This window comes from Embiotoca jacksoni, unplaced genomic scaffold (assembly GCF_022577435.1).
Source record: "Embiotoca jacksoni isolate LCO1_2020_lvr unplaced genomic scaffold, fEmbJac1.0.p SCAF_20, whole genome shotgun sequence".
In the NCBI taxonomy this organism is placed as follows: Eukaryota; Metazoa; Chordata; class Actinopteri; family Embiotocidae; genus Embiotoca; species Embiotoca jacksoni.
Genome location: NW_027185341.1, coordinates 7,626,125 through 7,641,673, shown reverse-complemented (window position 1 = coordinate 7,641,673; position 15,549 = coordinate 7,626,125). Strand labels below are relative to the sequence as shown.

Below are 15,549 nucleotides of genomic sequence, written 5' to 3'. Positions count from 1 at the left end.
ACACAACCTATGTGAAACGGATTTATACATTTCTCTGCTATTTATTTTTGTCACTGATGTGTTTCTATATATTTTGTTACTGAATTAGCCTAAATTTTCTCCACATTTCAGCAAAGGGTTTAATATATAAGCTATATTTGGTTAGTGTGTCCTGGCTAAACGTGTGGCCTCTACTGATAATGATAATGATGCGGAGTTTGCATGTTCTCCCTGTGCTTGCGTGGGTTCTCTCCGGGTTCTCCGGCTTCCTCCCATCATCCAAAAACATGCACCTCAGGTCAGGTTACCTGGCGCCGCGCTAGTGGCAGCCTGTTGCAGCAGCTCCCCCCTGAGAGCCCCCCTGCTGTAGTGAAGAAATTTCCCCTCGGGGATTAATAAAGTGAAATAAAAAAAATAAAAATAATAAAACAAAATAAATTAAACTCTTAGACTGTTTATAACTTTCATGAGAGCTCCGCTTGCTTTTGGGGGCTTTTGGTTTTAGTTAACTGCGGTTAACCAACTGATGGCAGCTGATGCGTCAACACGACATCTAAAAACCGGAAGAGAATCGGAGTTTCAGACACTCTTCAAAGATACGTTTCTCAGATTAAACAAACAAAATCCTCAATTCAGGGTCTGTTTACATTGAAACATGTTTTAATTTTACAGCCTGTTCGAGGGGACGGTGTTTCAGACTGTTTAGTTCCGTTAATATCCCATAATGTGGGAGTGAACAGAAATCAGTCAGTTAGTGAAGTTACATTTATTATTATGATCTATTGACAGTAGGCCGCTGTTACATTATACAGTATACATGTACTTTGTTCACATTGGTTGAGTTACTTACCAGCTGAGATAGTGAAGTGAAAACAAAAGGAGCGATTTAAAGAAGAAGAATGATGTCACCGACCGGAAACGTTTTAAACAAACAAGTTGTTTTTTTGTAATGTTTTTTTTTAGGCTTTATACAGTATATCTCTAGATAGTTTTGATAAAACCAGGACACATCTAATTCTAATTAAGTATTGAATTTTCTTCACATTTCTAAATAAATAAAGACATTTCTGCGAGCCTTGATCTGAATCCTATCAAACATCTAAAGAGCTGAAACATGCAGTCTGGAGAAGGAACCCTTCAAACCTTTGCATTGATCGCCTCTGAAGAAAATATTATTCAACCATCTCATTACTTTTTATTAATGTCATTTTCATTTGTTGTTTTTATTAAAAATATTCTGTTGACTCAAAACCCAAAACCAAACTTTTTTTTTATTAATATCATAATTTTATTTTATTATCGACTATTTATTGACCACTTGTGTTAAACATCTGTTGCTGTGATTATGAATATCATTATCGTGACTATTGTTTTGATAAGTGTACTGACTGCTTTTAAAAACAAATATTGCTTTAGGATATATTCTTCCTGTTCTTGGACTGTGCAGTGTAATACATTAATTCATAACATAATTAATTCACAGAAAGAAAAGAGGTTAAGGACTAAAAGCACCTTAACAATGATACGTGAAAGCACCCTGGACATCAGGACTTCCAGGGTTTGTAATAACAGGAATCTCCCTTGTTTTCTGGTCTTTTATTGAAGCATTTTTTTAGTCGGACACAGTCACCCATATACAAGTGAAGGCACACAACACTGATGTCATAACAAGTGAACCAGTGTTCTCGGTGCTGTCAACGTACTGACCCAACGGGGGGAATAAAAAGAAACTGCAGGAGAACATTGTGACTACTACAACACAAGAGTTATCTAAGAAATGAATGGCGAGAGCATCAAATCAAATTTACTGCACGGCCTAAAGATGATCTCCTCCTACAATAAGAACGGGAACGGGACGGGACGGGAGAGAAAATCTTCACCATGTCTTCACCCTTTATGTGTGGCCTTTCTGCCAACAAGTCTCCTTCTCAGCATCTGAGCTCCTTGTGGAGGACCTCCTGCTCCTCTGGGACCACCCTGACCTCCTTGATACCTGGCTGCTCTGTGACGAATGAAAGCGGCCATGAGGGTTGGGTTGGAACGAAGGATGTTGAGGACTCGCTGCTGCTGCAGCGGTGAGCTCGGAGAGCGCAGCGTTCGCTGGAGATCTTGTAGTGCTGCCTGGGGAAGGTTTCCTGATCCGGCAACACTTGCTAATGAAGCGGGTGCCCCTGCCACCCCTTGGCCTTGCTGCTGGCTTTGCTGCTGGCCTTGTTGCTGGCCTTGTTGCTGGCCTTGTTGCTGGCTTTGCTGCTGGCCTTGCTGCTGGCCTTGCTGCTGGCCTTGTTGCTGGCCTTGCCCCGGCATGGGCCCCTGGCCCTGATTGGGTTGTTGCTGCTGCTGGGGCGGGGTGGCTGGACCCAGACCAGGTTTTCCCAGGGACTGGTGGAGAGGAGAAGCTCCAGTCGGTCTGGGGTTGTATGGAGGCAAACCACCCGGATGTTGCTGCTGCTGAGGAAGAGCAGGCATGTTGCCCTGGGTGGGTGTCTGTGGGGTAGGAGGCTGCGTGCCAACGGATGTAGGAGTACCAGGACCGGTTGCTCCGTTGTTGGCTCCCGGAGAGGGAAGACCATTACCCCCAGGTGCTCCTCCAGGAGCGGGCTGGCCCACTCTCTGCATGATGGCCATCCTCCTTCTCAGCATCTGAGCCTGCTGCAGCCTGTGTTGCAGCTGCTGCTGGCGAAGCTTGTGCTTGATGTTGAGGCAGAACGGCACTGGGCACTTATTCTCCTGACAATGCTTAGCGTGGTAGCAGCACAACGCGATGAGCTGCTTGCAGATGGGACAGCCGCCGTTGGTTTTTCTCTTGCAGCCTTTTGTGTGCTGAACGACACGTTTCATCTTCTGACAGGACGGCAGAGAGCAGTTTGCATTTCTGCACTGACACGCATGGACGAGGGACTGGATGCAGCGCTGGATGCTGAGGCGGCAAGAGTCTCTGGGGCTCTGAGTGGGGGGGGCAGCCTGGTCTTGTGGGCTCTGACTGGGGGGGGCCGCCTGGTCTTGTGGGCTCTGACTGGGGGGGGCCGCCTGGTCTTGTGGGCTCTGACTGGGGGGGGCAGCCTGGTCTTGTGGGCTCTGACTGGGGGGGGCAGCCTGGTCTTGTGGGCTCTGACTGGGGGGGGCCGCCTGGTCAGGACTCTCATCTGATTTCTCCATCTGGTGCTCGTGGCCCTCAGTGTTGTAACCTGGTGACAGAGGACATGAATCACAGATACAAATACTAACGCTGAATGCTGCAGGTTGTATCGTGGCATCACCAACACTGTCTGACCTGCAAACTCTACTGTCGTGAAACAAGGCAACAAGTCACCAAACAAAAACCGGCAGGGACATTTGAGTAATTGAACATTTTCTTTGAATAAAGTTGAATGAATTTACCTTCAATAAGATGAGGATAAACAATAATTCTGCACATCCCAGAACCGTACAAGTTAGGCTTTATAGTAACTGATTTAAAACTTTTTTTTTTTTTCAAAAAACACCAGAACCAAAAAGCATTACAGTTGAACATGTGATCAATTGATCAGTCAAACTTTTATCAATAAACTATCAAATTGACAGAATATGTTTTTTTTCAACAAATTAGTGATAGTCAAATTGTGTGTGTGTGTGTGTGTGTGTGTGTGTGTGTGTGTGTGTGTTCCCATGTTCTCTCCGACCACACCCTCTATTTGCTTTGTTATCTATGCTGGAACTTCTTTATCTCTTCTCTCAACAAGCAGATTTCGTATTTTGGATACGAGTGAAATGGAAAATAAAAAATAAAGATGAATTTGGGCTGCTGCTCTGAGATGTCTGGCTTTTTCTTCCAATCAACAACAGTGACTTTTACTTCTGTTTTCTTTCATTACTGTTGTACATGTGAGCATGAGGCCCGTCGGCCTCGCTGCTCCGTGAATTTGCAGGTATGACTGAAGTTTGCTTCCGGTTCGGATCTTGAGGAGAAAGTTAAGGGAAACCTGATTTAAAGCTCTGACCGACTATTTCTCCGGGTTTTTTGCGCCTCTTAATGCAATAAAAGCAGGTTATTGACGCTTTACATGAATCCTAAATCTGTAGACGCACTTTCGACTTTGAGAAACCCGTTATCAATTAGTGAAAACGCAGAAAACCACCTCGACCACATGAGACCAGGTCCAGATCTAACTCTACAATACTTAGACAGGTCCAACCTGGATTAAATGATCCCAGATAGGAGGCTGCTGATTCTGTAAAACACCGTGGCTGAAAAGTGAAACCATTATTTGATTACATGCAACAACGGGACATTTAACTCCCTTTTATTTTACATTTCGATCAGATTAGATCTGATCCAGAGCTAAAATCACAAGACTTCGACAGGTCAAACTTGGACTAGACTTTCATAGACTGTCTAAAAGTTCTTTCAAACGTAGTTTCTGGTTGTAAACCGGGTTTACCCTCAAAGTCTGATCAGAAGCGGACTTCAGCGTCGTGTACCAGAGATCAAACCAGGAAACTCGGTTTAGTGTGAATCTGATGCGTCTCAAAGACAGACTATAAATTAATTTGAAGAAGTCCCAGTAAAATGTTGACTCAAGGTCAGCGGTGTCAGCTGCTACGGTTTGTTTTTGTATCTCACCTCTTTGACTTTTCGGTGACTTTCGCTTTCAGAGTCCGTTTGAAAGGCACCAAGCAGGATCCTTTTAGTCCGGGCGAGTTAGCTGTAGATCCACACCACAGGAACAGATGGGAGAGAAATAAATACCACTAATAAATACATACACCTTCCACATAGTCTTCTTCCTCCTGGACTTTGTGATACCTTCCTTCACTCACTCCTCTGTGACGCTGGTCTGAGGGACCAGAAAGGAGGAAGAGAGAAAAGAGGGAGGATCCTTGTCTCTGGTTCAACCCGGCCAGTTTCAGGTGACGCAGATCTTATTACAGCTTATTAAACAGATGTACTCTGATACATGTTGACATTTGACTGAAGATGTGAATGTATAAGGTGTAAGGATATAATGTATAAATGTGGTGAACATGTGTCATACGTGTGATCACACGTGTCCCGTGTGGAAAACATGAGAAACTCTTTGACCTGAAGGTTCGGGTTAGAATTGGCTGAAATGATGAACCATTGTTTACCAGGCTTTGGTTTTTTTTTTGGAAACTTAACATAAACTTTCATAAAGTTACTTGTGTAAAATTTCAACCCAAACTAGGCTGTTTTCCTAAACCTAACCACGTGTTGTTGTTGTTTTTTGTACCTAAACCTGAGGCACTTTACTTTTTACGCCAAGGCGAGGCAAAACGACACTGACACGCCATCCCCCTGGTGGACAGATGTGTGCATTACACACTGAAGATCAGTTTGTCTTGTGAACTAAAGAGTTATAGTTGAATTAAGTTTTGGTTTCACCTGCATGTCAGCTGAAACCTACAACGACTGGACAAACACTTAAAAGTCTGTTTCCACCAGTAGTGCACAGATTTTAGCACTTTCACAGATTTTAGTTAGATAGATAGATAGATAGATAGATAGATAGATAGATAGATAGATAGATAGATAGATAGATAGATAGATAGATAGATAGATAGATAGATAGGGAGGCAGGCAGGCAGGCAGACAGACAGACAGACAGACAGACAGACAGATAGACAGATAGATACTTTATTAATCCCCAAGGGGACATTTTTTTCACTACAGCAGCATTTATAGACAGGAAAGAAATAAAATAACAGTAAAAAATATTAAATATAAAAATGCACAGTATATACAATAAAATAGAATAGAATAGAATAATTAAATTAAAACTAACTAAACAATAGTGCAAAGTTTTTTTGTTTTTTTATATTTAAACAACCAAGAAAAACAGACAACAGACAACAGTGTTATTGTTGTGTGATGGATTTTGCCAGAGGTGAGTTATTGTCCATGTTTATTGTTTGGAGTCCGAGCCAGAGTGCAGCAGTATGTCAGCAGCCATGTTGCCAACAGAGGATTTCTCCAACACCTGCTTCTCTATGTGTGCAGGAAGTAGACTGCAAGGTGAGAAAAATCAAGTCTGAGCAAAACACAGCAAGACAAAAGCAGGCCGTAAGGAGACAAAAGAGGGGCGTTTGTAAAGTGTCTGGTCAACTGGTGTCCCTCTCAGCATGAGAGGACTGAGACGGAAGAGACAACAACCAAAGCCAGCTGTGCATAGTCGACTTACATTCAGATATGTCCACATTTGGAAAACTTACAGGGATGGTAGAGCAGGGAAATGTGCCTGAAGTTAAAGGGTGTTCACTCACGGGAAAAGTGCAACAGATCCGTGTGTCGTTTAACACTCACACACCAAGTGAAGTGTATTTTTCAACCCCGGCTTGTTAGATCTTTACATCGAGGAGCCGGCTTCAGAGTTAACCAACGGTCTCTTCACCAAACAAACACGAGCTTCATCAAGATGTCTTCCACTGAGACGGCTGGTCGTTCTGATGATAAACTCTGAATTAAGCAGATATGGAACGTTGTTTTTGGTTTTGGAACCTGTTTCTTAACACGATAAACAAGACAAGCCGATATTGGCCTTTATATTTTACTGCTGATGTGCTTGGCGCTGCAAACAACATTTGGAGCAGATATAAAACTAACAATGGGACTAAACCGATTGGAAAATACGTAAAATAATCATTTTACATGCAACAACTTCCTCTTTCAGATTGTTCTCCACAATATGAAAACCCAAAGCATGACATCGCTTCCTGTCTCTGCTTTCAGTCTGAAAATGACCCTGACTGTTTAACACCGTGTAAAATGAGTCATTGTAAAACCTCCTGAGAGCCTGATCACTTCAGCATGTTGTAGTTTCACTTTGCTCTGATGACTTTTCTTTGGTTGATGGGTTAGAAAATGCTCACCCTGCTGGCAAACAGTTGGACTGCGTCCTGTAGCAGAAATATGAGCCCACAGCCTGGATGTGAACGTCCTGAAATACTAAAACTCTGGAGCTTTTACACATCGTGCACTGTTAACCTGCTGCTGTGGAAATTCCAGGATAAATATTCAAAGGAGAAGTTGTTTTCTGGTCTTTTATTGAAGCATTTTTAAGTCGGACACAGTCACATCGATAGATCCCACACAAAGAACACACTCACATTTTATAGTTTGTGGCGACGCTCTTCTAGAAGTTCTTATGCTGCCTAAATGTGCTGAATTTAATGTGTTAAGTGCCATGAAATAACCTATGTTGTGACTTGGCGCTATATAGATAAAGTTGAATTGAATTGAATTGAATTGAATTACTTGCCAGTGAAGCATGTCTGAACTAGTCTGGTCAGGTCTCCTCTGCCTGATGCAGGGTGACCTTGATAACAGTCACTGAGACTCAGTTACTAAACATGATGCCGACAAAACGCAACACAAACTCCCTCAGGAAAAGTACAAACTAACACACAAGAGCCTCATGTTAAAGTTTCCCTTTACACGCCACCATTTTACCATGTTATGCTCACTATAAATACAAAAAATTAAAAATGATTGTACAGAAAACACAAGTTCGATATGCAGCTCTAAGTAATAACTCCTGTTAAAATGAAAATCTAAACCTGAAGGTGAATCAGAAAAGAAGACTGTTTAAATGGTAAGAACAGCTAAATACATCAGTTCTGTACTAACTAAAAATACAACTTTTAATCAAGAGCTTGGTCATTCATAAATATCAAAACAGAACTTCAAGGTTTTAAGACGGTACAACTTTATGAGGATGGTGTCTCGATGATACTAGAAAACTGTTTTTGTGCGTAAACAGCGTCATTGGAGAGGCAGCTTGGGACAACAAACAAATCAAACTCAAGCTCTGAAGTGAAGGCACACAACACTGATGTCATAACAAGTGAACCAGTGTTCTCGGTGCTGCCAACGTACTGACCCAACGGGGGGAATAAAAAGAAACTGCAGGAGAACATTGTGACTAAAACAACACAAGAGTTATCTAAGAAATGAATGGCGAGAGCATCAAATCAAATTTACTGCACGGCCTAAAGATGATCTCCTCCTACAATAAGAACGGGAACGGGACGGGACGGGAGAGAAAATCTTCACCATGTCTTCACCCTTTATGTGTGGCCTTTCTGCCAACAAGTCTCCTTCTCAGCATCTGAGCCTGCTGCAGCCTGTGTTGCAGCTGCCGCTGGCGAAGCTTGTGCTTGATGTTGAGGCAGAACGGCACTGGGCACTTATTCTCCTGACAATGCTTAGCGTGGTAGCAGCACAACGCGATGAGCTGCTTGCAGATGGGACAGCCGCCGTTGGTTTTTCTCTTGCAGCCTTTTGTGTGCTGAACGACACGTTTCATCTTCTGACAGGACGGCAGAGAGCAGTTTGAATTTCTGCACTGACACGCATGGACGAGGGACTGGATGCAGCGCTGGATGCTGAGGCGGCGAGAGTCTCTGGGGCTCTGAGTGGGGGGGGGCCGCCTGGTCTTGTGGGCTCTGACTGGGGGGGGCCGCCTGGTCTTGTGGGCTCTGAGTGGGGGGGGCCGCCTGGTCTTGTGGGCTCTGAGTGGGGGGGGCCGCCTGGTCTTGTGGGCTCTGAGTGGGGGGGGCAGCCTGGTCTTGTGGGCTCTGAGTGGGGGGGGCAGCCTGGTCAGGACTCTCATCTGATTTCTCCATCTGGTGCTCGTGGCCCTCAGTGTTGTAACCTGGTGACAGAGGACATGAATCACAGATACAAATACTAACGCTGAATGCTGCAGGTTGTATCGTGGCATCACCAACACTGTCTGACCTGCAAACTCTACTGTCGTGAAACAAGGCAACAAGTCACCAAACAAAAACCGGCAGGGACATTTGAGTAATTGAACATTTTCTTTGAATAAAGTTGAATGAATTTACCTTCAATAAGATGAGGATAAACAATAATTCTGCACATCCCAGAACCGTACAAGTTAGGCTTTATAGTAACTGATTTAAAACTTTTTTTTTTTTTTTTCAAAAAACACCAGAACCAAAAAGCATTACAGTTGAACATGTGATCAATTGATCAGTCAAACTTTTATCAATAAACTATCAAATTGACAGAATATGTTTTTTTTTCAACAAATTAGTGATAGTCAAATTGTGTGTGTGTGTGTGTGTGTGTGTGTGTGTGTGTGTGTGTGTGTGTGTGTGTGTGTGTTCCCATGTTCTCTCCGACCACACCCTCTATTTGCTTTGTTATCTATGCTGGAACTTCTTTATCTCTTCTCTCAACAAGCAGATTTCGTATTTTGGATACGAGTGAAATGGAAAATAAAAAATAAAGATGAATTTGGGCTGCTGCTCTGAGATGTCTGGCTTTTTCTTCCAATCAACAACAGTGACTTTTACTTCTGTTTTCTTTCATTACTGTTGTACATGTGAGCATGAGGCCCGTCGGCCTCGCTGCTCCGTGAATTTGCAGGTATGACTGAAGTTTGCTTCCGGTTCGGATCTTGAGGAGAAAGTTAAGGGAAACCTGATTTAAAGCTCTGACCGACTATTTCTCCGGGTTTTTTGCGCCTCTTAATGCAATAAAAGCAGGTTATTGACGCTTTACATGAATCCTAAATCTGTAGACGCACTTTCGACTTTGAGAAACCCGTTATCAATTAGTGAAAACGCAGAAAACCACCTCGACCACATGAGACCAGGTCCAGATCTAACTCTACAATACTTAGACAGGTCCAACCTGGATTAAATGATCCCAGATGGGAGGCTGCTGATTCTGTAAAACACCGTGGCTGAAAAGTGAAACCATTATTTGATTACATGCAACAACGGGACATTTAACTCCCTTTTATTTTACATTTCGATCAGATTAGATCTGATCCAGAGCTAAAATCACAAGACTTCGACAGGTCAAACTTGGACTAGACTTTCATAGACTGTCTAAAAGTTCTTTCAAACGTAGTTTCTGGTTGTAAACCGGGTTTACCCTCAAAGTCTGATCAGAAGCGGACTTCAGCGTCGTGTACCAGAGATCAAACCAGGAAACTCGGTTTAGTGTGAATCTGATGCGTCTCAAAGACAGACTATAAATTAATTTGAAGAAGTCCCAGTAAAATGTTGACTCAAGGTCAGCGGTGTCAGCTGCTACGGTTTGTTTTTGTATCTCACCTCTTTGACTTTTCGGTGACTTTCGCTTTCAGAGTCCGTTTGAAAGGCACCAAGCAGGATCCTTTTAGTCCGGGCGAGTTAGCTGTAGATCCACACCACAGGAACAGATGGGAGAGAAATAAATACTACTAATAAATACATACACCTTCCACATAGTCTTCTTCCTCCTGGACTTTGTGATACCTTCCTTCACTCACTCCTCTGTGACGCTGGTCTGAGGGACCAGAAAGGAGGAAGAGAGAAAAGAGGGAGGATCCTTGTCTCTGGTTCAACCCGGCCAGTTTCAGGTGACGCAGATCTTATTACAGCTTATTAAACAGATGTACTCTGATACATGTTGACATTTGACTGAAGATGTGAATGTATAAGGTGTAAGGATATAATGTATAAATGTGGTGAACATGTGTCATACGTGTGATCACACGTGTCCCGTGTGGAAAACATGAGAAACTCTTTGACCTGAAGGTTCGGGTTAGAATTGGCTGAAATGATGAACCATTGTTTACCAGGCTTTGGGTTTTTTTTGGAAACTTAACATAAACTTTCATAAAGTTACTTGTGTAAAATTTCAACCCAAACTAGGCTGTTTTCCTAAACCTAACCACGTGTTGTTGTTGTTTTTTGTACCTAAACCTGAGGCACTTTACTTTTTACGCCAAGGCGAGGCAAAACGACACTGACACGCCATCCCCCTGGTGGACAGATGTGTGCATTACACACTGAAGATCAGTTTGTCTTGTGAACTAAAGAGTTATAGTTGAATTAAGTTTTGGTTTCACCTGCATGTCAGCTGAAACCTACAACGACTGGACAAACACTTAAAAGTCTGTTTCCACCAGTAGTGCACAGATTTTAGCACTTTCACAGATTTTAGTTAGATAGATAGATAGATAGATAGATAGATAGATAGATAGATAGATAGATAGATAGATAGATAGATAGATAGATAGATAGATAGATAGATAGGCAGGCAGGCAGGCAGGCAGGCAGGCAGGCAGACAGACAGACAGATAGACAGATAGATACTTTATTAATCCCCAAGGGGACATTTTTTTCACTACAGCAGCATTTATAGACAGGAAAGAAATAAAATAACAGTAAAAAATATTAAATATAAAAATGCACAGTATATACAATAAAATAGAATAGAATAGAATAATTAAATTAAAACTAACTAAACAATAGTGCAAAGTTTTTTTGTTTTTTTATATTTAAACAACCAAGAAAAACAGACAACAGACAACAGTGTTATTGTTGTGTGATGGATTTTGCCAGAGGTGAGTTATTGTCCATGTTTATTGTTTGGAGTCCGAGCCAGAGTGCAGCAGTATGTCAGCAGCCATGTTGCCAACAGAGGATTTCTCCAACACCTGCTTCTCTATGTGTGCAGGAAGTAGACTGCAAGGTGAGAAAAATCAAGTCTGAGCAAAACACAGCAAGACAAAAGCAGGCCGTAAGGAGACAAAAGAGGGGCGTTTGTAAAGTGTCTGGTCAACTGGTGTCCCTCTCAGCAAGAGAGGACTGAGACAGAAGAGACAACAACCAAAGCCAGCTGTGCATAGTCGACTTACATTCAGATATGTCCACATTTGGAAAACTTACAGGGATGGTAGAGCAGGGAAATGTGCCTGAAGTTAAAGGGTGTTCACTCACGGGAAAAGTGCAACAGATCCGTGTGTCGTTTAACACTCACACACCAAGTGAAGTGTATTTTTCAACCCCGGCTTGTTAGATCTTTACATCGAGGAGCCGGCTTCAGAGTTAACCAACGGTCTCTTCACCAAACAAACACGAGCTTCATCAAGATGTCTTCCACTGAGACGGCTGGTCGTTCTGATGATAAACTCTGAATTAAGCAGATATGGAACGTTGTTTTTGGTTTTGGAACCTGTTTCTTAACACGATAAACAAGACAAGCCGATATTGGCCTTTATATTTTACTGCTGATGTGCTTGGCGCTGCAAACAACATTTGGAGCAGATATAAAACTAACAATGGGACTAAACCGATTGGAAAATACGTAAAATAATCATTTTACATGCAACAACTTCCTCTTTCAGATTGTTCTCCACAATATGAAAACCCAAAGCATGACATCGCTTCCTGTCTCTGCTTTCAGTCTGAAAATGACCCTGACTGTTTAACACCGTGTAAAATGAGTCATTGTAAAACCTCCTGAGAGCCTGATCACTTCAGCATGTTGTAGTTTCACTTTGCTCTGATGACTTTTCTTTGGTTGATGGGTTAGAAAATGCTCACCCTGCTGGCAAACAGTTGGACTGCGTCCTGTAGCAGAAATATGAGCCCACAGCCTGGATGTGAACGTCCTGAAATACTAAAACTCTGGAGCTTTTACACATCGTGCACTGTTAACCTGCTGCTGTGGAAATTCCAGGATAAATATTCAAAGGAGAAGTTGTTTTCTGGTCTTTTATTGAAGCATTTTTAAGTCGGACACAGTCACATCGATAGATCCCACACAAAGAACACACTCACATTTTATAGTTTGTGGCGACGCTCTTCTAGAAGTTCTTATGCTGCCTAAATGTGCTGAATTTAATGTGTTAAGTGCCATGAAATAACCTATGTTGTGACTTGGCGCTATATAAATAAAGTTGAATTGAATTGAATTGAATTGAATTGAATTGAATTGAACTGAACTGAATTGAATTGAATTGAATTGAATTGAATTGAATTGAATTGAATTGAATTACTTGCCAGTGAAGCATGTCTGAACTAGTCTGGTCAGGTCTCCTCTGCCTGATGCAGGGTGACCTTGATAACAGTCACTGAGACTCAGTTACTAAACATGATGCCGACAAAACGCAACACAAACTCCCTCAGGAAAAGTACAAACTAACACACAAGAGCCTCATGTTAAAGTTTCCCTTTACACGCCACCATTTTACCATGTTATGCTCACTATAAATACAAAAAATTAAAAATGATTGTACAGAAAACACAAGTTCGATATGCAGCTCTAAGTAATAACTCCTGTTAAAATGAAAATCTAAACCTGAAGGTGAATCAGAAAAGAAGACTGTTTAAATGGTAAGAACAGCTAAATACATCAGTTCTGTACTAACTAAAAATACAACTTTTAATCAAGAGCTTGGTCATTCATAAATATCAAAACAGAACTTCAAGGTTTTAAGACGGTACAACTTTATGAGGATGGTGTCTCAATGATACTAGAAAACTGTTTTTGTGCGTAAACAGCGTCATTGGAGAGGCAGCTTGGGACAACAAACAAATCAAACTCAAGCTCTGAAGTGAAGGCACACAACACTGATGTCATAACAAGTGAACCAGTGTTCTCGGTGCTGCCAACGTACTGACCCAACGGGGGGAATAAAAAGAAACTGCAGGAGAACATTGTGACTAAAACAACACAAGAGTTATCTAAGAAATGAATGGCGAGAGCATCAAATCAAATTTACTGCACGGCCTAAAGATGATCTCCTCCTACAATAAGAACGGGAACGGGACGGGACGGGAGAGAAAATCTTCACCATGTCTTCACCCTTTATGTGTGGCCTTTCTGCCAACAAGTCTCCTTCTCAGCATCTGAGCTCCTTGTGGAGGACCTCCTGCTCCTCTGGGACCACCCTGACCTCCTTGATACCTGGCTGCTCTCTGACGAATGAAAGCGGTCATGAGGGTTGGGTTGGAACGAAGGATGTTGAGGACTCGCTGCTCCTGCAGCGGTGACCTCGGGGAGCGCAGCGTTCGCAGGAGATCTTGTAGTGCTGCCTGGGGAAGGTTTCCTGATCCGGCAACACTTGCTAATGAAGCGGGTGCCCCTGCCACCCCTTGGCCTTGCTGCTGGCCTTGCTGCTGGCCTTGTTGCTGGCCTTGCTGCTGGCCTTGCTGCTGGCCTTGTTGCTGGCCTTGCCCCGGCATGGGCCCCTGGCCCTGATTGGGTTGTTGCTGCTGCTGGGGCGGGGTGGCTGGACCCAGACCAGGTTTTCCCAGGGACTGGTGGAGAGGAGAAGCTCCAGGCGGTCTGGGGTTGTATGGAGGCAAACCACCCGGATGTTGCTGCTGCTGGAGCTGCTGGACATTGGGAGGCTGCTGCTGGATGTGAGGCACCATCTGCTGCTGAGGAGAACTCATCATCCCCCCTCCACCCACTGGCTGAAACTGATGGAGATGGTGTTGAGGGGGAAGTGCACCACCTTGCTGCTGAACCTGCTGCTGCTGGCCTGGAGTTCCCATTCCCCCCATCCCGACCCCCTGCTGCTGAGGAAGAGCAGGCATGTTGCCCTGGGTGGGTGTCTGTGGGGTAGGAGGCTGCGTGCCAACGGATGTAGGAGTACCAGGACCGGTTGCTCCGTTGTTGGCTCCCGGAGAGGGAAGACCATTACCCCCAGGTGCTCCTCCAGGAGCGGGCTGGCCCACTCTCTGCATGCTGGCCATCCTCCTTCTCAGCATCTGAGCCTGCTGCAGCCTGTGTTGCAGCTGCTGCTGGCGAAGCTTGTGCTTGATGTTGAGGCAGAACGGCACTGGGCACTTATTCTCCTGACAATGCTTAGCGTGGTAGCAGCACAACGCGATGAGATGCTTGCAGACGGGACAGCCGCCGTTGGTTTTTCTCTTGCAGCCTTTTGTGTGCTGAACGACACGTTTCATCTTCTGACAGGACGGCAGAGAGCAGTTTGCATTTCTGCACTGACACGCATGGACGAGGGACTGGATGCAGCGCTGGATGCTGAGGCGGCGGGAGTCTCCGGGGCTCTGACTGGGGGGGGCAGCCTGGTCTTGTGGGCTCTGACTGGGGGGGGCCGCCTGGTCTTGTGGGCTCTGACTGGGGGGGGCAGCCTGGTCAGGACTCTCATCTGATTTCTCCATCTGGTGCTCGTGGCCCTCAGTGTTGTAACCTGGTGACAGAGGACATGAATCACAGATACAAATACTAACGCTGAATGCTGCAGGTTGTATCGTGGCATCACCAACACTGTCTGACCTGCAAACTCTACTGTCGTGAAACAAGGCAACAAGTCACCAAACAAAAACCGGCAGGGACATTTGAGTAATTGAACATTTTCTTTGAATAAAGTTGAATGAATTTACCTTCAATAAGATGAGGATAAACAATAATTCTGCACATCCCAGAACCGTACAAGTTAGGCTTTATAGTAACTGATTTAAAACTTTTTTTTTTTCTTTTCAAAAAACACCAGAACAAAGTCTTCGGTTCTTGTTGGATTTTCCATAAAACTCAAGTGGAAGAGGCTCTTTCAGATCACATTTCTTAATGGGTTTGCGTATCAGGGGTGCAGTGCTGTAGTTAGAGTGGATACTGTTGTCGGGAGTCACTGTTATCACTTGAATTTGAAGATTCAACATCGGCGTCTGGCTCATAGTCAGGAGCACCGTCCACCTGCCACGTCACAGTTGGGTCACTCACGTTCGGTATCTCTCAAACGTTCCTCCGGGCAGCTTCCAACTCAAACTCCCCAACGGCGGTGTGATCCCCCTGCT

General features: G+C 43.8%; 2 protein-coding genes and 1 long non-coding RNA gene across 3 annotated transcripts in view; all 3 read right to left on the bottom strand.

The window, feature by feature from the left end:
* Positions 1–1,560: 1,560 nt before the first annotated feature.
* On the bottom strand, positions 1,561–4,796 carry LOC138202233 (histone acetyltransferase p300-like). The gene is made up of 2 exons (XM_069156076.1): positions 4,583–4,796; positions 1,561–3,167 (listed from the first exon to the last, which is right to left on the bottom strand). Exon 2 carries the CDS (start codon positions 3,136–3,138, stop codon positions 1,867–1,869), a length of 1,272 nt encoding a protein of 423 aa, XP_069012177.1. The 5' UTR covers positions 3,139–3,167; positions 4,583–4,796; the 3' UTR covers positions 1,561–1,866.
* A 2,207-nt stretch (positions 4,797–7,003) lies between these two features.
* On the bottom strand, positions 7,004–10,279 carry LOC138202232 (uncharacterized). The gene is made up of 2 exons (XR_011178632.1): positions 10,066–10,279; positions 7,004–8,630 (listed from the first exon to the last, which is right to left on the bottom strand). It is a non-coding gene; the product is annotated as an uncharacterized lncRNA (long non-coding RNA).
* Positions 10,280–12,481: 2,202 nt separating this feature from the next.
* The window catches only part of ep300a (E1A binding protein p300 a), a 34,103-nt gene continuing 31,035 nt past the window's right edge, over positions 12,482–15,549 (bottom strand). The window contains exon 32 of the mRNA XM_069156074.1: positions 12,482–13,943. Coding sequence (XP_069012175.1) covers positions 13,585–13,943 — 359 coding nt within the window. The 3' untranslated portion in view covers positions 12,482–13,584. The remainder of the gene's footprint in view (positions 13,944–15,549) is intronic.

What these genes read in the sequence shown, in the direction of transcription:
- LOC138202233 (XM_069156076.1), bottom strand. Translation starts at nt 3,138, where the DNA reads ATGGAGAAATCAGATGAGAGTCCTGACCAGGCGGCCCCCCCCAGTCAG.